The 21880-nt window shown below is 41.5% G+C and overlaps 2 protein-coding genes and 1 long non-coding RNA gene across 9 annotated transcripts in view; 2 read left to right on the top strand and 1 right to left on the bottom strand.

The window, feature by feature from the left end:
• Nucleotides 1-4337, top strand: part of CCDC7 (coiled-coil domain containing 7) — a 142371-nt gene extending 138034 nt beyond the window's left edge. For all 6 annotated transcript variants that reach the window (XM_079996286.1, XM_079996283.1, XM_079996282.1 and 3 more), the window contains 4 exons: nucleotides 1242-1331; nucleotides 2510-2596; nucleotides 3658-3707; nucleotides 4081-4337. In XM_079996286.1, coding sequence (XP_079852412.1) covers nucleotides 1242-1331; nucleotides 2510-2596; nucleotides 3658-3707; nucleotides 4081-4170 — 317 coding nt within the window. In that variant the 3' untranslated portion in view covers nucleotides 4171-4337. The remainder of the gene's footprint in view (nucleotides 1-1241; nucleotides 1332-2509; nucleotides 2597-3657; nucleotides 3708-4080) is intronic.
• A 3864-nt stretch (nucleotides 4338-8201) lies between these two features.
• On the top strand, nucleotides 8202-21750 carry LOC307199320. The gene is made up of 3 exons (XR_013831865.1): nucleotides 8202-9491; nucleotides 16250-16508; nucleotides 21495-21750. It is a non-coding gene; the product is annotated as an uncharacterized lncRNA (long non-coding RNA).
• The window catches only part of ITGB1 (integrin subunit beta 1), a 38135-nt gene continuing 26054 nt past the window's right edge, over nucleotides 9800-21880 (bottom strand). The window contains exons 10-17 of one of the 2 annotated variants that reach the window (XM_079946699.1): nucleotides 20813-20953; nucleotides 20510-20712; nucleotides 18668-18906; nucleotides 17466-17688; nucleotides 15825-16057; nucleotides 15334-15500; nucleotides 13518-13598; nucleotides 9800-10989 (exon numbers count right to left, since the gene is read on the bottom strand). In XM_079946699.1, coding sequence (XP_079802825.1) covers nucleotides 13524-13598; nucleotides 15334-15500; nucleotides 15825-16057; nucleotides 17466-17688; nucleotides 18668-18906; nucleotides 20510-20712; nucleotides 20813-20953 — 1281 coding nt within the window. In that variant the 3' untranslated portion in view covers nucleotides 9800-10989; nucleotides 13518-13523. The remainder of the gene's footprint in view (nucleotides 10990-13517; nucleotides 13599-15333; nucleotides 15501-15824; nucleotides 16058-17465; nucleotides 17689-18667; nucleotides 18907-20509; nucleotides 20713-20812; nucleotides 20954-21880) is intronic. The other variant, XM_079946700.1, reaches the window with a different exon arrangement.

The following is a 21880-nucleotide window of genomic DNA, read 5'->3' as shown; positions in this document are numbered from 1 at the left end:
ATGAGCCAGAGGTGCAGATCTTTGGGGCACTAAATTCATGTGAAGTGGGGGACATGAGACACAATTTCATTCTGCCAACACTACTTCCTTTTTAGTTTATGGGGTTTATCCAATGGAATGGGTGTTCACCCTGTCACGAGAAACTAGACAGGAGCAGACTTGTGGCAAGTAGGCTGGACTGCCTCAGTTTTTCCTCCTGTCTAGACACAGACAGTACATTCCTCCTGGCTCTCCTGACTCAGCTAGGTTTTTTACTAGTTTCTGAACCCCCTTTTTTTCTTTAGGTTTTCCTTATCGTCATTTTTGTTTTACAGTTCTTTGTCCGCATGTTGTGGTTTCTTCCACACACAAAACTTTCTGTTGCTCTGTACGTTTGGTTGTTCTGCTTATTTGCCACCCTTCTTTTATTCCTTAGTTGTTTACTTACATTACTTATAGATAAATTTTCCAGAACGGTTGCCCTTGCCGTGGCACCAATGGTCATTCAGGCATGGCAGCCCTCTTTCGGTGCACTCTATTTCTTTCCCTCAGCAGCCTCAATGGCTGCCGCCATTTATCTTGGGTCAGAACTGTATTTATTTATTTCGTTGGTGTGTGTGTGTGTGTGTGGTTGTGTCCTACTTGTGTGACTGGTAGTGTGGCGTTTGCGTTCTCCTGCCCTGATTTAAAAATGGCTTGGCCACCTCCTCCTGGTTTGCTTTTTTTTACACCGGCAATGGAGTGAGTGTTCCTATTATGTCCCTGCCTGACTGCTTCTATTTGCCTTTGATATTGAGCCCTGACTGCCTCCTGGTTCACTTTGGAGGCGACAGAGTGCCTTCCCTTCATCCTTATCCTCCTGGTTGGCAGCTGTGACAAGGAGAGTGTGTGTAGCTGCTGTTTTCCTCCACTCTCAGTCCACGGTGTGGCAAACAGTGTGTGGTTTGGCATAAGGCTTTTGCCTGCCTCTTTTCTCCTGATCCATGGAGTGCAAACCTTTGGGGCTGAATTTCTATAATCTTCCTCTTAACGATAAGAACAACAAACATTATATTCCCAAAACAGGAGATGTAGAACACCATTGCTGTTCATTACTGTAGCTGGAAACCTGAAATGCTAACCAGAATATATGGCTAGATGTCACACATTTTTTTTTTCCGTTTAAAAAAGCTATTATTTTTTACTTTCTTAGGCTTGCTTTTCATTAGAATTATTGGATTGTTCTGTCTCTCATACAAACTGTTTTGTGTTTTAATTTTCAGCTGACAAGCTCAGAAATATGCCATTATTTCCACCACCACCACCTGGGACAGCTAGGTTCCAGGACTATACTATACCTGTTCAAAAATCAGGTAACCTATAAAGTTGGCTGTATAAAAAAAAAATCCTAATGGGGGGGGGGGAGTGTATCTCATTCATACTGTAGGTTGCATTTGTTATATGTTTGATAGTAATGTTCCAAGGGAAGGGCATGTTCAAGGTGTTATACAAACAATTACAACAGAACTTAATTCATAAAATCTCTGAACAAAATCCTAGCATTCCTAGCTAAAAATATACTCCTCAAGTGTCAAAAGTCAGGGTAAAGTAGTGGATCATGGCATGCTGTACAATTAAGGTACCAGACACACCTCTGTGGGGACGGAGTCCCGCAATTTGTGGACCACCACAGAGAATGCTTTCTCCTGGGCAAGCACCTCATGAGGGTTTATAGGGAAAGAAGCGGTCTTTCAACTACTATTTGGGGCCTGAGTCATTTAGGGCTTTAAACACTAATGTGAGCACTTTAAATCAACCCAAGAAACAAGCTGGTTCACAGTGCAGCTGTTTTAATACATGGGCTATATGAGATCTAAATGAAACCAGTCAGTAATTTTGCTGCTACATTTTAGACCACTTAAAGTTTCCAAGTCATATTCAAGGGCAACCTCATGTAGAATGCTTTGCAATAATCCAATCTGCAAGTTACCGTGTTAGCCAATTGCTCTGTTAAATTTATTGTCCCATGCTGCCTCAGAAACTAATAAGGGAGGCAAATCATTTGACTCGATAAAGAAGATTCTTTTTGCTTTCGATCAGTGGTTCCCAACTTTTTTTGGCCATGCCCCACCTAAGCATCTCTAAAATCCTGATTCCCACCCCACCCCGTGACACATACCGGTAATTCTTATTATTCCAAAAGTATACTCCTATTCACATGGAGGAAGCCTAAAAGGCCATTAGCTTGGTCTAAACAAGCTTCAAAATTGCCCCCCTGTGAGGCATGTGCACCACTTTGGGAACCACAGCTTTAGATTTATTAGGGAATGGCAGACTGTGTCTCTGTAGTCTACTTGATACATTTATGCATTCATAGTCTCTCTCACACTGTAGTCACCAAAAAACGTAAAGTATTGTTATATAAACTGTTTCCATAAAAGTGATTATAATTATTTTTGATCAGTTACAAAGACATTCCTGTATTCAAAACAACATTGTGTTTTAAGTCAAACACAGTATTATATTATGTTTTTATATATTTCCTATGCAGGGTGGGAAACAAACCAGTTACCACAAAAAGACTACCTCCAAAAGCTTGCATTATTAAAACGAAAGATTTTGGGGCCAGAGATGAAAGGTAACGAATCTCAGTGGAAAAGGGTTCTATATTCACTTTGGATTTAAGAGGGCAGGTTATCTTCTAAAATTCCTACAAAATGTCAAGGGAGGAGAAAATGTCTTTGTGTGGGTTGGCAGAATGGAAACCTCATACCACTGAAAGGCAAGGAATTTCTGGCAGCTGCAATTTCTATACTGCACTTTGCAGGACAGTTTACAATATAAAAACACCAGAATACATAACATAGTAAGAAACAGAAACAATACCTCCACCTACTTTAAAAGGCCATAGAGTGTTTAGTTAGCCAAAGGCCTGGAAGAAGAGGAATGCTTTTGCCTGTGCAAAATGAAGGCTCCTCAGATGATGATCCTGTTAGATTTGTAAGTCAGTTGGCCCATAACCTGTTAGACTTAGACCACCTCACACTCCTGCCAAACTGCTGCTGAATCTACTACACATACATATATTCCTTAGAAAAAGGGAGGGTGGATGAGGCATGTTTTAGGCTTGGACTGTCTCTAACCACCCACTTGCAGACATGGGGGATGGGCTGCTCAATACATGGCCCAAGCAGTGCAATTTCACATTTTTCTCCAAATTACACGAACAGATTTCAGGATCCAGGCCAGTTCATATGGGGAGAGGTGATCCTTGAGGTATTGCAGTCCTGAGCCATTTAATACTTTATAGATCAAAACCAGCATTTTGAATTTAGAAACTAATTGGTAGCCAGTGCAGTCAGGCCAGGATTGGTGCTATATACTCAACCTGCCTTGCCCTGGTGAGCAACCTGGCCACTGAATTCTGCACCAGCTGAAGTTTCTCATCTGTCTTCAGAGGCGGCCCCATATATAACACATTGCAATAATATAACCTAGATGTTATCAGAACATAGATGACAAGTGGCACTGCATTGGCAACATATGAAAATGTTAATTTTCATATTATGGCAAGTCAATTTAATACTATAAAAACTAACCCTTTCAAATATACAGATAAAATTAATAAATATCAGGTAGACTTTCAAATGGTATGATAAAGTAATGTGGATTTTATTTTGTTTGGTTTTGTTTTAATAGGGGGAGGTCCTTCATCAGTCACTCAGGGAGATGTTCAAGATCAAGTAGAGGTAAGTAACTATAGCTTACCCTAGAAAAATTAACATTTGTGAGATTAAGCCGGAGGACATTCCTTGGTAGGGATGACTCTTCCTATTGGGTCCTAAGAGCCTTTTCATCTTCTCTCCAAGAGGAGGAGTCCTTCCCATCAGACTGACCCTGCCTGCAGTCAATGAATCTGAAACTGATGAAACACAGATATTTTAGAGTTATCCTGTTAACAAAGCATTCAATTCACAACTGCAGCAGAGCATTCAGTTCACAACTGCAGCAGGCAACAGATAGCAAAATGAGATTTGCATATAGTAATCTAAAATCTAGTCTTAAATATAGGTGGATTAACTCAGTTGTGAGTACCCTGAATAATTGTGTTTCATTTTTTAGGACCCAATTGTTATTTCTGGAAAAGGATGCAACCCCTACAGAAAAGAAACCACCTTCCCAGTCATAAAGCAAAGTTCAAAACATAAATGACCTTATTATTGTGTTTTTAGAGACTCAGTGATGCAGCCATCTTATAAAATTCATCTTTGCTGAACTTTGAAAAGGAAACATGAAAACCTATGCTGTTGTATGAATTTGTTCTGAGAACTTAATTGTACTGGAACAACAGTTAAAATATATGATACCTGAACCACCAATGCTCTAATAGTAGTAATTTTTAAAAATTGTTTAGCAGATCATAACTAGGTTATTTGTGACCATTTTTATCTGGCTATGGTACAACCAGCCCCATAATCAGATGTTTGAAACCAACCAGATCCTTCACCCTAGAATTGATCACAAAACACAACTAGATGTTAGAAGTCATATGACACCAACAGGGAGTGAGTATTGCTGTAATTCATGTTAGCTAAAGTACGGAAATTTGCACTATACACATGGTTAGGTAGCCTAGTTATCAATCAGTTTCAATTATGCTAAGTAGTAGTCTTGGTTCTTTGGATATGGGGGATAGCATCAGCAATATTGGATTTTATGTTCCTGAAAAATAAAGGTAGCTTCTCCTCCACCCCATAACAGTGGTGGGAAACCTCTGGTGCATAGGCCTAATTAGGCCTGCCAGACCGTTTTGTGCATACTACACCCAACTTTCCCTGGCTTGACATCAAATATGGTGTCAGATGTGATAAAGTTCAAGGTACAGTTAAAAGGAAAAATCAGGACTACACTCTTAAGTATGCTCCCAGTTTTTCCTTTATATCAAATGGCTATGCTTAACTGCCTGGCATTTGAATGCTCAGTTTCAACTCAGTGATTATTTCTACCTTCAACACTCACAAAGATCATCTACAATTCAAATATATCAGGCTACTTGGTCAGCCTTTTCCAGTTGGCGCACCGACAGTCACTTACCAGTACATACAGTGACAGTGCCTGACTTGCTCACCTTGCTGCAAAGCGAACTACATAGATGTCTCAAACCAAACACTTTAAAGAGACAGGCCTCTGGCACATCCTCTGTTTTATCTTCCACGGGCCACCCGCCACTTTGGTCTCACCCCCTTGTGAAATGTTTCTAAAGGGAGTTATTCTTCAATGTCCTTCAGTGGCTAATCATTTCCCCTCCTGCCTGCAGGAGTTTCTCTTCAAACCACTATAACAAGTCTCCCTCAAAGTTATGTATTTTAAAGTTCTTTCTCTTATGGCAGTTAGCTCAGCTCAAAGATTTTCTGAGCTGGGAGCCTTATCTGTAGCTAAACATTTGAGCACATTTCATAAAGATAGGGCAGTTCTGAGAATGGACCCATCATTTTTGTCTAAGGTTTGTCAAAGCTGCATGTTCAGCAGGAGGTGATCCTACCTTCCTTCTGCCCAAATCCTAGGCATCCGTTAGAAAAGGCTTGGCTCTCATTAGATGTTCACAGAACAGTGAATGTATAATGTACATAAACAGAACAAAGGGCATTAAGTCCACTGAATCCCAGTTCAAATCCTTTCACCCTTCCACAATGGGTAAAAAAGTGTCTGCAGCCACACTCTCTAGAGATGGATCAGGGCATACATTGATATGTCCTATGAGTTGCTTAAACCTCCCAGATCAACAAATCTGGCAGCGTGTTCCACAAGATCAGTGGCAACAGTGGCCGCCTCTTCTTCTAATGTCTCTTAAGTAGAAATCATTAGAGCAGCAACTGGTCTGTTCCTAGCACTATTATGAGGCACTATAAGATGGGCTTGTTTGCATCAGCAGAGACCACCTTTGGTCCTGCATCAGGTTCCGCCTCATTAATTATGTTGCAGGTGGACCCACCCTAATAGGGAAAGCCATGGTATGTCCCAACCCAGTGATTGCACGATGACCGACTAGTATGAGTGGTACTCACCTGAAGAGTAGATTTGTGAGGTCATCACTGGGGCCTCTCACTAATATGGGCTGCAACTGAAATTCTTTCTATATAGTTATGGTTATTATATTTTGAGTTAAGCTATGGTTGATATTATTGATATTGTTGGGAAGTGTGCTTTTTTGCTTGTTTTTTCCTTACTTGTAATGTGAGAGTCTGATGACGGTACAAGCTTGGCAAATCTGGAAACTGGGAGCCCACCCACTTCCCAGAGCTGTTCATTCCTGCCTTCAGCACCAGAGGGAGCCATAGCCCAACACAGTGAATGCATGGTGACCTCACAAATCTACTCATGTGAGTACCAATCATACATTTTCTTTCACTGTGCTTAGAATGCACTCCTGACTTTTCTTTAAAAATTGTTTTATGCTATTATGATATGGTGTGCTCTGGTCCATGGGGTCACGAAGAGTCGGACACGACTAAACAACTAAACAACATTATGATATTTATATTATTCTTACTGTTGTTAGGGACGCAGGTGGCGCTGTGGGTTAAAGCCTCAGCGCCTAGGACTTGCTGATCGAAAGGTCGGCGGTTCGAATCCCTGCGGCGGGGTGCGCTCCCGATGCTCGGTCCCAGCGCCTGCCAACCTAGCAGTTCGAAAGCACCTCTGGGTGCAAGTAGATAAATAGGGACCGCTTACCAGCGGGAAGGTAAACGGCATTTCCGTGTGCGGCTCTGGCTCTGGCTCTGGCCAGAGCAGCGATGTCACGCTGGCCACGTGACCCGGAAGTGTCTCCGGACAGCGCTGGCCCCTGGCCTCTTAAGTGAGATGGGCGCACAACCCCAGAGTCTGTCAAGACTGGCCCGTACGGGCAGGGGTACCTTTACCTTTACCTTTACTGTTGTTATTAATTTTTTAACCACCCCTCATCTGAAGAGCACAGGGGAGTTCACTACATAATTATGAACTGCTTTGGGACCCAAGAGCCCACAGATATGCTATTTATTCAGAATAAATAAATACTTGCCCCAAAGCAAGTCCAAGTTCTATAGTGATTACTCCCAGCATTAATTCTGCAGCATTAATTCACCAAACAAGTAAATATGGCTTCAATCTTAAGCCCCATCTGGGAGTAGCAGGGGTGAGTAGGGCCTACTCAGAGTAACTAGGATGGAAGGTGGAGGCAGAGACAGATTTTGCTGTAGCAGCTCTAGGCCATCACAGGACAGAGGCCCAGAATGGGTTCACTGCCAGTAGCCAGACTAGTTTAGGAACCAGCAGGTCCCTGAGTGGCCCATTTCCACCCCACCCCCCAAAACACCCTGGTACAGGGCTTTACTGGCTAATAGAGCACCAGCAGTAGGTTCCACTTGCCCTGCCTTTGGCTGGTGCAGTGAGGATCTCTGGATTCACATCCCATGTCACACACCCCAGCATGGTGGATCAGGGCGTAGGATTGCACTTCAAGTGTCAGTTTCCTGCAGCAGTTGGAAAGAAGTATGGCGTAGCAGTTTCCAGCAGCTAGAGTCTTCTTTGGTAGGAGATAACCACATTCAAACCTTGCTCAGCCATTTAGCTCCCTCTCAGCCAATAGCTACTTTGCAAGTGAGTGTGAGGTTAACCTCTTTCTGAGCTAATTTTAAGTGTTAGAAGAAAAGGAAACCACATAGAGAATTATTAACAGTTTAAATGCAATATGTTACTCAGAAGTTGTGGGTGATGGGAAGAAGGGGGATGGGGAGGAAACCAGTAGAAAGTCCCTGTAAGAATATGTTTGAACACAACTGGTTCAAACTGCAGTTAATTGCATTGGACTGAAAACATCAAATCCAGGCTTGTGATGTGAATGTCTTAACCCACATGTGTGTCTACCACTCATGTATTTCCTCAATATACAGCTCCGAGAGGGGTAGGACCCTTTGCATGGAAACACGACATGTGTCTGTTAAAAAAGTGTGTGGCTTTAATTCTTATGCTAAATAACTTGCACACCAGGAATTAGAAAAAGATTGTTTATTACACTTAACTAAAAGAGACCATGTGTTTGGATGCTGCTTCAGAAATCAGTATGACTATTCCTTTGGGGTTTAAGTACAGTTTGTCTCCCACTATGTTCTATGAAGGGACACGGGTGGCGCTGTGGGTTAAACCAGAGCGCCTAGGTTTGAATCCCCGTGACGGGGTGAGCTCCTGTTGCTCAGTCCCTGCTCCTGCCAACCTAGCAGTTCGAAAGCATGTCAAAGTGCAAGTAGATAAATAGGTACTGCTCTGGCGGGAAGGTAAACGGCGTTACCGTGCACTGCTCTGGTTCATCAGAAGCGGCTTAGTCATGCTGGCCACATGTCATGCTGTATGCCGGCTCCCTCAGCCAGTAAAGCGAGATGAGCACCGCAACTCCAGAGTTGGTCACGACTGGACCTAATGGTGAGGGGTCCCTTTACGTTCTATGAAGAGGACTTCCCGAGTGAGGTAATGTAACACTCAAGTCTTTTGTACCATTGTTTACTTATTCCTGCTAGCTTTTCCTTCTCAAGATGACTTTGATATGACCTTAATTTTGGGGGAAACACAACTTTATCTCTACAGTTCCTGAAAACAATCTTCATAGTCTATTTGAAGTCTGCTTCCTGCCAGGAGGAGGTTGTTTACCAATCCTTGTATGCCAGGTAGATCTAGGTTTCTGATATTTTCTACAACTCATAGGGGTCAGGCTGTTAGTTGCTCACTTAGAGGTCATCTTTAAGATAAGAGCTTGTACCAGGGTCACAGCTAGTAACAAGTCTAGACTGGGCCCCATTGTTACACAAGAAACTCTTGCCACAGAAGATATTGCAAGAGTGAAATTTGGTATCACTTTTCCAGGACACAACAATGCACATATGTCTATATGGGCTATAGTTATGTCAAAAAAGTAACATGGACATCATCACACACAGGTCTGGGCTACAAACTCTAATGCTAAACATTGCATTTACTTGGAAGTAAACCCTGTGAAAATTAATGGGAGTCACTTCCAAAGGGTGATGCAGCCTCTGAGCATGTTCATTCAGAAGCTTCTGAGATTAACTTTTTGAATGCATGTACTGCCAGGGTTGTAGGCAGCCATTAATACCCTCCCCAACTGTAGCCAGTTTTGGCATGTCCAAGCTTGAGAGCACCTTCACTCAAAGAACCATTGGGCTTGTAAGTTATTTTTCTTTTGAGTGCAGAAATGCTCTCCGGGCCTCACTATGATTGCTTGACAAGTTTCTGATTTGATCTGATTAGGGCCATTGATAAATTGCCTCATATGTCCAGAGTACTCAGGTGTGGTTTTTTTGTCCCACTTCTTGTCATTCTTATGTTGATTGTGGGTGGGTGCCTATTAGAGTCATGTAAACAGGTGGAGGGGGTGTGCCTGGCTGAGAGCAAAATGCCCTAATCCAGCTGCAATCCTGCCTTCAAGCTTAGAGAAATCTCACCCGAGAACATATTCACTCCAAGAAAAATACCCTTTACAGGTAAGCCCAATTTTTCTCTCTCTAGTGTTACATGAAGATTAGATTATTGTTACTGTATAACTAAAACCAGAATGTTTCTCCTCAACATTTTAGAGATTCTTAGGTCCAGTTAGTATGTTTAGGATTAAATTTCAAAGCTGTTTCTCAATAAAAAACTTTTGTATTATGTACATAATAATTGTTAGGGCTGATATATTTTGTGTTCAGGTAAGTTATTTGTAGTAGATAACTCAAATTGTTTTTACCTCAGTCTGACAGGTTTCTTCAAGGGGTACTAAGTTACAAAGCGCAGAAAGGAAATTCAGGTGTGATGTTTTAAAAGATTTTTTATTTAATAAATAACTTCCATGATAGCACTGTAAAAAGTGAACATTTGTTAAAATAAAAGGCACTTAAAATAAGAATGTGGATAGTATAGAACACATGACAGAATGGGCAGCGGCAAATATACATGGCACATCAAACAATGTTATCTCAGAACTGAAAGTCATGTTACATGACAATTGTGCAGTCTTAGCTACAATATGAAGGTAAATTTACAGCCAAGACTGCAAAAAAGTTGTTTTTACAACAATCATCTTACACAAAATGAAATCAAATACATTAAAGAAAAAGGTGACAAAGCACCAGGCTTTAACCTAAGCAAAAACATTAGAAAAACCACCACCACCGACGAATTAAGGCCCTTATGCATTCAGAAGATGTATTGGCAGACTTTTTTTCTGTACCAAAGTCAGGATTTGAGTTTACAAAGTAAAATTCTTTTTCGGTCACCATGCAGCAATGTCATAAAAAAAGAATGGCACAGTATTAAAGCTATTATTCTGAATCTATTTTTTCTTCCTATTTCTTATACATCACCCCTGACAGTTTAAAATGCATCTGTACATATTAAATTGTCTTTTACATCATGATTTCTGTCTCATTAAACTTACTGCATCAAGTAAGGTTAAATCTTGCGAAAAGTCCATTATTCACAAGCTAAAGTTAATTTTGTAATTTACAAAGAATTATTTGGCTTGCATTTTAACTGTGCAAACCAAAGCCCTGATGTGCCTATAAAGAAGAAAAACTGATCTAATATTAATACTTAATGGCTAGGCAGAACCCTTATACTGGTTACTTTCGCCATTTCACTCCAGATACAGGTCAGAAAGGCACCATGTGACCTTAGTTAAGGAGGCTATGCAGTGTCAAGTTTTCTTACCAATCTCCTGGCACTATTTGCAAAAAGAAAAAAAAAACCTTCAAAAAATAAAAACATACTGTACAGTTTTAAAACCTGCATAGAAAGCAAACCTATATGTAATGTATTGAATTAGTAAATTCACTGTGATATTGCTCTAAAGCTATGTTACCGTGACTACAAAACTGCTACATTGCATACAGTGTTGTGGAGTTAGAAAGCAGTTGTAGAATTAGAAAGCAGTTTTCATTTCCCCTCATATTTAGGATTCACCACGGTTGTCACTGCACTCTTGTAGATAGGATTCTCGCCCTAGAAGAAAAAGAATTATTAATATCACAAATGACATAAGAAATCTTACTGTAAAAGTATTTGAAGCAGCTCATTTACTGGAAGCAATTCCACACACCGTCAAACCAATCCAGAAATCCATGTGCATGTTTGACCCTCAACTCTTGCAAAGGATTACTGGATTGCAACAGGCAAGTACATAAAAAAATAGCTAAAGATCATCTAGCAGCTTTAGCTTTTATAAAGCATCATGCCTTGTATACTTTTTTAATGAATATGTATAATGAATAAGAGGGTTAACACACATGAATGGCAAATCGATAGAAACCTACACCTGCTACTGTAGTGAAAGCTATGAAGGCTTTAGGCACATGCTTTTTAAGGACAGGTGCTTTAAGCATTTCATATCTTTCCTCTACAAAAAAGGTACATGGGATTGTTCCTGGAAAATGGGTTGCATTTGTACCAATGCAAAACAAAATGGTGGTATCAGGACAAACTGATTGCAACCTTATTATTCACAGAGCCTTAAGAGAATGGCCAAACAGAGGCTATGATAATAAGACATACAGAAACCTGTAGCTAATAAAGGCCAATGTTTGTCATAATTTTCATTTATAACAAGAATTGGTCATACGTTTTATTCTATGAGACACACAAAAACATAGCTCAATTGTGACCATAGCCATTCACATCTTTAGTTACTCAAGGACAGTGCTATCGAAGTGAATGAACTGGGTGGGCTTACCACTGGCAACCCCTGTGCTACTTATAATGTTTCCACACCATTAGAAAGTCTATTATAAGCAGCTTTGAATTGAATTCATAATTTCTGCATGTCTGGGTGTGCCTGCCAAATGGTCCTTTATATAAAGCATGCAACACATCCATACACATGCATGCTCTGGAATTATTGTTTATGCAGAATTCAGAATGTTTTAAACTTGGTGGAGGGGGGGGGCACATAATAAAATAGGAAAAAAAACAAGAGTAAAACTATGATGTGCTTCCAATGCAGCAGTTTATATGCCACACTTAACTATACCAAAGCTTAGTGCAAACACATAAGTGTGTGAGCTTCTGGAGAGGACATGATGGGCAAAGCAGGCCAACAAGCAACCTAACTAAACATTCCATTTGCAAGGACAAGATAGAGGCAATTCTGTTGTCTGCCTGCTTTGCTGCCTTCAAAAGGGACCTCAAAAAGGCAAAGCAAGAACTCATGGCCATTTTGAGAGCTCTTGTAACAACAATTCATGCCTCTTAACTAGCATTTTTTTCCTGTGAAGTGAAAATATGCAAGAGGAAGGAAAGACTGTCCAAGGAAAATTAGCAGGAATTTGATAGCAGAGCATTCAGAAATATCTTAGCTGGTTTCCTGGGAGCTATTATGCCTCTGGTACCCACTTGTGCAGATACTGGAAGAGTGGCAAACAGCATACGGGTGGAAATACATGACAAAGGCACAGCCTCATGATGGCTTCATATTACAAAGGAAAAGAGAGAGAGACACATCGAAAGCACCACTTCTACAGTCTCATGTGAAGAGGGAACCACAAGGTCCTCTAGTGGTGCTACATGACAAGACTGAAGTACTCTACAATATGGGTCCCCCTTTGCATGTACTTGGAGGCCTCTTAACTTCTCTTTCATGGCTTTCTAGGCAAAATTCACTGCCTGTAAAAATTGGCCTTCCTTCACTAAGCTGGAAGGATGGCTGAAAGATTTATAACCAAGTGAGTTAGAAGCTGAGGAGTCAAAGTTTTAAGTGTGAGATTACCAACAGAAAAAGTAGGGGGAAATGAAAAGGAAGATGTTGCATAAGTCAAAGCCAACAGCAGGATCATTCAACACCAGTTACCCATGATATTTACCTTAAAAATGCAACTAAAACTAAGCAAATTTAGGCTTATGGAGCTGCATTCAATGAACTTTTATTCTGAGTGGGCCCAAGTTAATCAGGGCCATTAATTTCAATGGGTATACTCTAGAGCAGAATTTAGCTGAGTACAATCCATGGATTTTAATGAAAATGCATTAAGCAGGGTAGTTAACACTTCTGTTGATGTTAATTAAGTCCTAATACTTCTTGTATTTGACTATAATATGCCCATATATCAATTTGGCCAGCTCCAGAGGACACTAATCTTGGTCATTTGTCCTATCCCAAAGCCCCCAATAGTATTGCTATTCTCAATTTTCAAGGGAACAGAGGCCTGCAGGCAGTGCAAGAGAATTCTATTTACCTGCCCCACTTTTTTCAGTGCAGCCCCTTTAAGTGCACCTTGCCTGAGAGCCACAAACATCCTGGAGCTGACACTGTACATATGCTCAGGCAAGTTGTTCAGATCTTACTAAGAAGGGGACAGGGCCCTAAAGTGCAACCCTAACTATAGTTTGGTCATTATTTCCCCTCATTTAAGCTCCACTGCATAATTCATAAAAAAGCAGCTGGCAAGATTGGTAAGAGTGATTAGTTAATGGCACATACAGCAGACTTTGAAGAAAGTGACATGCACAGAGAAAGAAATGGAAAGGAAAATACGAACGGAAACTTAGAGACCAGCTTTACGTCCATAGTTTGGATTCTTGAAATTATTAATAGGACTCTTGTATATAGGATTTTCTTGCTGAAGGTAGAAAAATGGTCAATGTGGAATGCAGAATTTCAGGGTACCAGTTTCCAAATAAGGTTTTCAACAATTCTTTCAAATATGACATTTCAATAATATATAGTATTGTGCTGTTTTCTGTAGCAACTATATGCAGTGGTACCACGAGTTACAAACGCCTCAGATTACAAACTCTGCTAACCCGGAAGAGTTACCTCGAGTTGAGAACTTTGCCCCAGGATGAGAATGGAAATCGTGTGCCGACAGCGCAGTGGCAGCAAGAGACTCCATTAGCAAAAGCACGCCTCTATTTAAGAACAGTTTCAGATTAAGAATGGACCTCCGGAATGAATTAAGTTTGTAACTAGAGGTACCACTGTATACACAATGTATTGACTCTTAACAGAAACTGTATAGCTCAATTACATTGTAGCTAAGACCCAGGTAATACTTGTGAATATCAAGAGTAACTTAATGTGACCGTTGTTAGTTCAAATGCTTGGTCTCCATCTAAAATTCCTGGGTGGCACAATGAAAGCCTCAAAGCCAGCCACGAGATGATACATCTGTCAGGGGTTCAGGAGCAGAGGCACAGGGGAGAGAGAGAGCGGAGAGCGAAGGGGAACAATCCGAGGGCAGCGTAGGGGAGTATGACAGTGGGCCGAGAGATTCCATGAGCTTCTCCAGCGATTCGGAAGATTCCCAGAAGGGGGCACCGATGGCCAGGGCAAGGGGGGTCCCGGGAAGGACGCACCAGAAGCAAGGGGCCAGCGGCGACTCCCAAAGCAGCAGCTGGAGATCGGGGCCAGCTTCCCCACCAGGGCGTAGCGGGGGGGAAGAGTTCCATGCGTCAGGGCCGGCTTCCCCTCCAGTGGGGAGAGAAGATGAGGCAGGGCTGACCACGCCCCTATCGCTGAGGGAACGGAGGGGAAGTCAGACCCAGCCAACCCCCCCGAAGGGGGAAGCAGTGACAGGAGCAGTGTAACGGTCAGGAGGAAGGTTGCCGGCTGGGCGCGCGTGCCAAGTTCAAATGTACAGGAGCGTGGGACAGCAGGGAGGTCAGATTGGGAGCCAGGTCCTAAAGCACGCCGGAAGCAGGGGGAAGAATCCGGGGAATCAGCATCAGAAGAGTCCAGAAAGGGCGACACCCCAGCGGGCAGGAGGACCCAGAGGAGAAAGGAGCAAAGGAGGAGGTGGAGCAAGGCTAGGGTCTTGAACTGGTGTCAAGGGGGAGGAGATTCAGATGGAGCTTCAGCGGTCTAGGGTTGAGACGTAGAGCTGCACGCCACGGCTTTGAAATGGAAACTGAACCTTAATAAAGACTTTTGTATATAGCAAGAACTGGCGTTGGTCCTCTGTGAGCTGGGACCTTGGGCAGCTCTGACAACATCTATCTGTCAAAGTTATCCAGTCCAAAGACCACCAGTTTTTATTGCAAAGTTTAGGTAGAAGATCCAGAGAAACACTAAGCCAGGCTGTCTGGGCTTTATTCTAGAGCAGCGGGTTCCCAATTAGCTAAGTGCTGCAGACCTCCCATTTTTCAAAAGCCAAGCCATGGACCCCCTAATTTTGAAAATTTTGATTTCTCTATGGTAATTTTTGTTATGTGAATTGTGCTGTGGACTCCTTGGGTGGATTACACAGACCACTAACTGGGAACCACTGTCCTAGAGGGATAAATGTCTAAAATGTCTGAAGTATACAAAAGAACATTTGCTGTATTCTCCAGGTGTTGTGTATAGCTATCACTCACCGTATCCCACTTTGCATTCATCTTTTCCTTCTCAAATTTTGCAAATTCTCTCCTGTCATGAATGATCATAAGTAGCTTCCAAATCAGCAATAAAGCAAGACCAATAAGAACAATTCCAGCAACCACACCAGCAACGATGGGAATGATATCGGGACCTGTCGGGCATTCTAGGGAGCAAAGCAATTGAAGCACAATCAAGCATGATGTAAATCAACAATGTGGAAACAGGATGTTTGGCCAAAACAAATTCTGAATTTCTGCTGCCTGTAAGAGTTCAATTTTTACAGATAGAGCAGTTTTTAAATTAATTTATCTAGAAACGTAAAGCTTAATACTTTGTATTTTGATAGTAATAAAATAAATAAATGTATGATAATATATTGTTAAGCACTTTCTTGTTTTTGCTTTGTTTTACTTTACCTTTTCTCCACCCTTTTCACTTTATTTCTCTGCTGAAAACTAACAATATCCATGTGAGAAACTAAACATACCTGGGGTCTTTACCACGTGGACAATGGCATTGTTGTTTGAATCAACTGAGTAGGTGAAATAGAACCAGCAGTCATCAATATCCTTCTCTTTGCAATGAGACTGTGCTTTATAGTCTCCAGGCTGTGGCAACTTCTCTCTATGGTCTACTGGTGTCAAGCTAAAATGTGAACACTCTTCTTCACAGGTGTCCTTCTTTCCTCCTCTGTTAAAAGCTCTGCACTGCACACAGTCCCTAATGCAAGTCAGATACAAGATACATCAGAATAAAATTAGTGTGGCAGTTTAGCATGCAGGAAGAACACAAAAGTTAAACAGAGGTTGAGTTCCAGTCCTCTTTAATTTTCAAACACAGCTGAAATGGAACTGCAGACACATTTCCCCTACCACTGCATTGGCTGCATCTTCCTTTTTCTTTTCAATACAGCATCTTTGATCCATTAAGAGAGCATCCAGAAGCCTGCTTAGCAGGGCCTACATTACACTGCACTCAGTGGAATAAGAGAGAAAGGAAGGTGGACAAGGATCATCCCTGAGCCTGCTCCAGCTGGACTTTCCCCACAGAACCATCTTCCATCATGCAGCCTACTGAAATTATTTCAGGAGAGGCAGAAGAACAAGAAAGTATCAGTGCCTGCTCCAACTGGACTGTCACCTCCCCCACATCCTGGGTTTTCCGCCACCAAGTAAGTACTACATGGAAAGGATCCTGATGAACTATTATATTTTAATGCTGTTGTGATTTTATTAATAGATTTTCATGTTATTTCCAAGCCAACTTGGAAGGAGGACTGCATCCTGAAAGGCAGCATATTAAAAAAGAAAGGAAGAAATTTAGCATATTTAAAATGAGTTGCAAATGCATTCTAGTAATAGGTATTCAGCAACTGAAGTACAATGCTGTGAAATAACTGGGTGCACTCAAGTGCAGTTTTTACACAGATTTAAGATATTCTAAAAAGGTAAAGGTAAAGGGACCCCTGACCATTAGGTCCAGTCGTGACCGACTCTGGGGTTGCGGCGCTCATCTCGCTTTATTGGCCGAGGGAGCCTGCGTACAGCTTCTGGGTCATGTGGCCAGCATGACTAAGCCACTTCTGGCGAACCAGAGCAGTGCATGGAAACGCCGTTTACCTTCCTGCCGGAGCGGTACCTAATTATCTACTTGCACTTTGATGTGCTTTCGAACTGCTAGGTTGGCAGGAGCAGGGACTGAGCAACGGGAGCTCACTCCGTCATGGGGATTTGAACCGCCGACCTGCTGATCGGCAAGTCCTAGGGTCTGTGGTTTAACGCACAGTGCTACCCGCGTCCCCTTAAGATATACTAGTTGGCTTTAAATGGTATCTGCAAGTGCAGGTACTATTTATTTTTTAAATTGAAAAGCTACACACTTCAGTATACCCAAGAAAAAAACCCCAAGGCAGTTTACAACAAGAAAACCAATATAATAAAACACTAATTACCAATAATTTTTGCTCCAGCTTAAGAATTTCTTGTTTTTTTTGGGGGGGGGAGAGGGACAAAGCAAAGCAAAAACATGGGCCACAAGAAACAGCTCCTTGTACAAAGGGGAACACAAAAATTCCCCTGGAGCAATTTGCAAATATCCCAGCAGGAAGTTAAAAATCCAAAAGTCTTACTTGTGCTCTGCACAAACTCCAGGACAGGTCGGGCACAATTCACATGTTGGCCCCGTGAATTTGGGATCTGTGCAGTTACAGACTCCACACTTGCAGATTCCTCTGCCATTACAAATTTGTCCATTTCCAGCTACACATGGAGTGGTATCCATGTAACAATCACAAGCAGAGCCTGTATAATTTTCTGCGCATTCACACTCACGACATTTACATTCACCGTGTCCTGCAATAAAAAGATAGATATTTATAAAGATAGATATTTCTATAAAGCACATGAAATTGAACATCAACAATTGCCATAATCTGATTTAATTTGACAGAGGCATTCAAAGCTGATTCCTACCACCCCGGTAAAGGAATAGATCATGTGACTTCTATTTCAACCACAAGATCCCGTACTGCAAGTCTCTTCCACAGTTCCAAGGAGAGGACATGCTGTAACACTAATCTCCAAAGGCCAACTCTATAGAGACAATGGTGTCCTGTCTGCAGGATATGAGGGCCAAATTTCTATGAGATTAATGGAGAACTGCTATGAGCGTGCTTTCATAGAATGAGGTTTGGTAAAAGTTGGGTCTTGCATGTTGTGGCCATACATGACTTGACCATCTGACTGTAGTAGAGCATAAGACCTTGGTCTGCCTCAGAGGCCAGCAAACCTGGGAACAATGTGCCTTTAGAAAGCAAGAGCACATTGGCCCCATGAGTCAGAAAATAAGAGGAAAAGCAAAAGTGGAGAATAAAAGTTTTGTTTGTTTTTTAAGGCAAAAAGGAATGATCCAGAAAAAGGAGTAGGAAATAACAGAAACCAACAAAAAGGGCCAAAGGAAGTACACACTGTAGATAGAGGAGCTGCAGCTGAACAACTTGGCCTGGGTAAGATAGGACCAGATCTGGTGGTTGAATTCTAGGCCACATAACCCCTGCCTTTTACTTGATATCTCTCGTAAATTTATAAATTAAAGTCTTGTGAAGGCATATAATAAGGGCTACAGTGTATGATTCTCTTCAGAAAAAGCCTCTCTCCTTTTACCAATAGTATTACTGTGTACTTTATTGCACAGCAGAGTATTGCAAGCCAAGAAGATCTCCCAAATGTTAGGCTCTCATGCTTAGAAATAAGTACAGGATTGCATCCAAGCATTCCCCTTCCTCCAGAGGAACTTCTGAATCCTCACAGTTTAAAAGGGTCAGTTCATTACCTCCACAAATCAAGCCATCAGATCGATCACAGTTGAAGTTATCACATTCGCAAAACCGGCCAGAGTAGATCTCATTTGCATTCTCTCTCTTCCTGCACACACACTGTCCACAAATACATTCTCCATTGTTACTACATATTTCTGAACTGTTTGCTGGTCTACAGGTGCCTGACATATCTTCACTGTTTACTTCATCCATGCTGCATTCACAGAGCTTTCCAATACGTCCTGGTTTACACCTAAAAGAGAAAATGGTTCTCATTACTAAACTGTTAACTAAAATCAATGCAAAACTTTCTTTCCCCTTATATACATATTGAGAAGGGGGTGGGATGAGATACTGATGCATAGATACAGGAAACAGTCTCTTTCACGAGAGCATGATTCATCCTAGAGGCAGACGTTCCGAAACTGAAGAGCAGCAGTTTGGGGAAGCTGCTGAATGACTCTTCTACTAACTTCATTAATATAGCAGCTGCTACTAATTGCTGTAAAAATAATATAAATGCTAATTTATTCCAAAGGTGAAATGAGGCACATGCCTGCTTGACACACCAGACATTCATTTTTCTATGCTAGAAAGGTCTTGAAGAATGGTCTGCTACAATTGCACTTAAGAACAGGTCCAATCAGCCTGCAACAGTATTATGGTAATATTCACCACTTATATAATCATCACCATCATCATCTATTTGTTTATTGCCCACCTTATTCCCCACAGGACTCAAGGCAGCTTACAGATAAAAACAACACCCCTAAAATACGTAGCATTTTCAAAATGCTATTTTCTAAGTTAAAACAGGAAAGGTAGTCCATGCCCAGCAGGCTCAAAATACAGGATACAAGAGGAAAAAGAATTAGGAGCAGAGAAGGAAGTGAGCATTGTAGCACAGTCGTTTCTCGCAGGGAGGAGAAAGGAAGCTCCTCGCAACCATTTCTTCTCTGCCTGATAGGTGGGGGCCATGTTCCTCTTCTCCCTGACATGATCATCATTGGGGTGTGTTGTAGCCTCCCTGTCTACTTAGTGGCAGAGGCCACATAATGCTCCCCTTCAGTTCTACCAGTCTGTTTTCAGTGCCTCTCTCTCTTTGAATGTTTTTGAGGGCCCAAAGGCAGGAAAGTTCACTTTAAAAAACAAAAACAAAAACAAAACAAAAAAACAGTGTGGTCAAAATTACTTTTGGAAATACATGGGAATTTAAAGATCCTGGTAGGAATAAGCAGTCGGTGTTCATGGGGGAAAGGAAGGCAGGAGGGGCCAGTATGGGATGACTGAAGGTACCTGAAGGCCCAGCATTAAAATACAAATTTCTTGCTTGCTTAAGGAGCTGACTTGGGTTCCCTTCCCTTTATTCATACTTTTTTCCTATATGAGGAGAAAGGACACACAACTTCTCTTTGTGTAAGGATTATGTGGCACAGGAAGGAAAGAGACTAAGAAAGAAACAAGGACGGGAAATGGTCCAAGCTAAGCAAACAATGAAGTAGCGGGGGGTAGTGAGAGAAAAATGAAATAATGATTACATTGACCTGCCAAGCAAGGGGAAGTGGGTGAAGACGCAGTGCAGAAATAGCAGGAGATGGGAAAATGAGAGGCAGGTGGTGGAGAGAATGATGAATGAAAAAAATGAGTGAAGGGCCATTTAAAGTAGGAGGAAAAGGGGAGTGGCAGAGAATAGGGACTCTCATGAGTTCTCCAAAGCATCTATTTTCAGTGTCGAGGCTCAACCCTGAAGCATGTGAAGAATACATGGAGGTTCTCCTGAACTGGTGGACAGCACATTCCCTTCAGCACTGATTCCACCCAAGAAGAATCAGGGAAAAACATTAATATTTATCTACCTGCAGGCACCACACTCAAATGTTCCATTTCCAAAGAAGCAAATAGGGCTGTCTGGAATTCCGTCCTTGTGACATTCACATTCACAGATGAACTCCAGATTAATTTCTACCTCTTCAGTGAAACCTAGTGGCTTGATTTTAATGGTTTCACCCTGCCCTTTTTCTGGACACTGGTTGGCTGTTACTTTAATCTCAAAGCTAACCTGTAAGCAAAATAAATAGTACATAGGTAAATTGTTTGACACTGATTAGGGGTGTGTGTGTGAAGCAATAGCACACTGATTCTAGAATGCAGAAAGTTACCTCATCTCCAATTGAAATGTTGGAGCACTTTCTTCCTTCATCTCCTGTACCATTCACTCCATTCTTGCAGAAAGATTTATATTCAATTGTGACTTCTTTTGGTAGTTTGTTGTTTTCCAGAATGACTTCTGAAGACAATGACTAACACAAAAGTCAAGTAGTTTAGTGAAGGATAATGGAACATGCAGCCCAACTTCATCTGGAAAGCCACAGGTTTTTCTACTCTGTGGTCTCCCAGATGTCCAAACAGTTCCTTAAAAACACTTGGAAAACACTCTCTTGCAAGAGATACATGTTCAACAGATTCTATCTACTCCTTTTAAAACGTGCATTTCTGAAGGGACTACAGTGGTACCTTGGTTCTCAGACACCTTGGTACTCAAACAACTTGGAACCCAAACACTGCAAACAAGTGTTCCTGTTTGTGAACTTTTTCCGGAAGCTGAACGTGCTTCGTTTTTGAGAGTTATCAAAACTTACGTTTTGAGAGTTATGCTGAGTTTTGTCTGTTTTTGCTATTTATTTTGCATTTTTGTTTTTGTGGCTCTTTTTTGTTTTGTTTTTGTTACTGTGTGGAACCCAGTTCAGCTACTGATTGATTGTGTGACATTGTTTATTGCTTTCATTTTATGGTTCAATGGTCTCGTTAGATAGTAAAATTAATGTTAAATTGCTGTTTTAGGGGTTGTTTTTTAAAGTCTGGAACGGATGAATCCATTTTGCATTACTTTTTATGGGAAAGCGTGTCTTGATTTTGGAACAGACTTCCAGAACGGATTAAGTTTGAGAACCAAGGTACCACTGTATTAGTTTTCTCTGTATCTTGACACAGCAAGTTTTGAACTAGTGTTACCATTTTCTTGTGGGTTTTGTGCAGCCAGCATCATTGTAGCTTACAAAACGGATAAAAGAGATTGATAAAATTGTATTGCTGATAAGATCAGCACTGCTATTTTCCTCTCCCAACTCCTCCCCTGAAAAACCACACAGAAACATATTGTAAAGGACTGCAGACTGTTTAAGGCTTTATAGGTTAAAATCAGCACTTTGAACTGGGTCTGGAAACTA

The sequence above is a fragment of the Podarcis cretensis genome, assembly GCF_951804945.1.
Source record: "Podarcis cretensis genome assembly, chromosome: 12".
In the NCBI taxonomy this organism is placed as follows: domain Eukaryota; kingdom Metazoa; phylum Chordata; class Lepidosauria; order Squamata; family Lacertidae; genus Podarcis; species Podarcis cretensis.
Note: the sequence above shows the minus strand (reverse complement) of the source record. Positions and strands in the feature narration are given on the sequence as shown.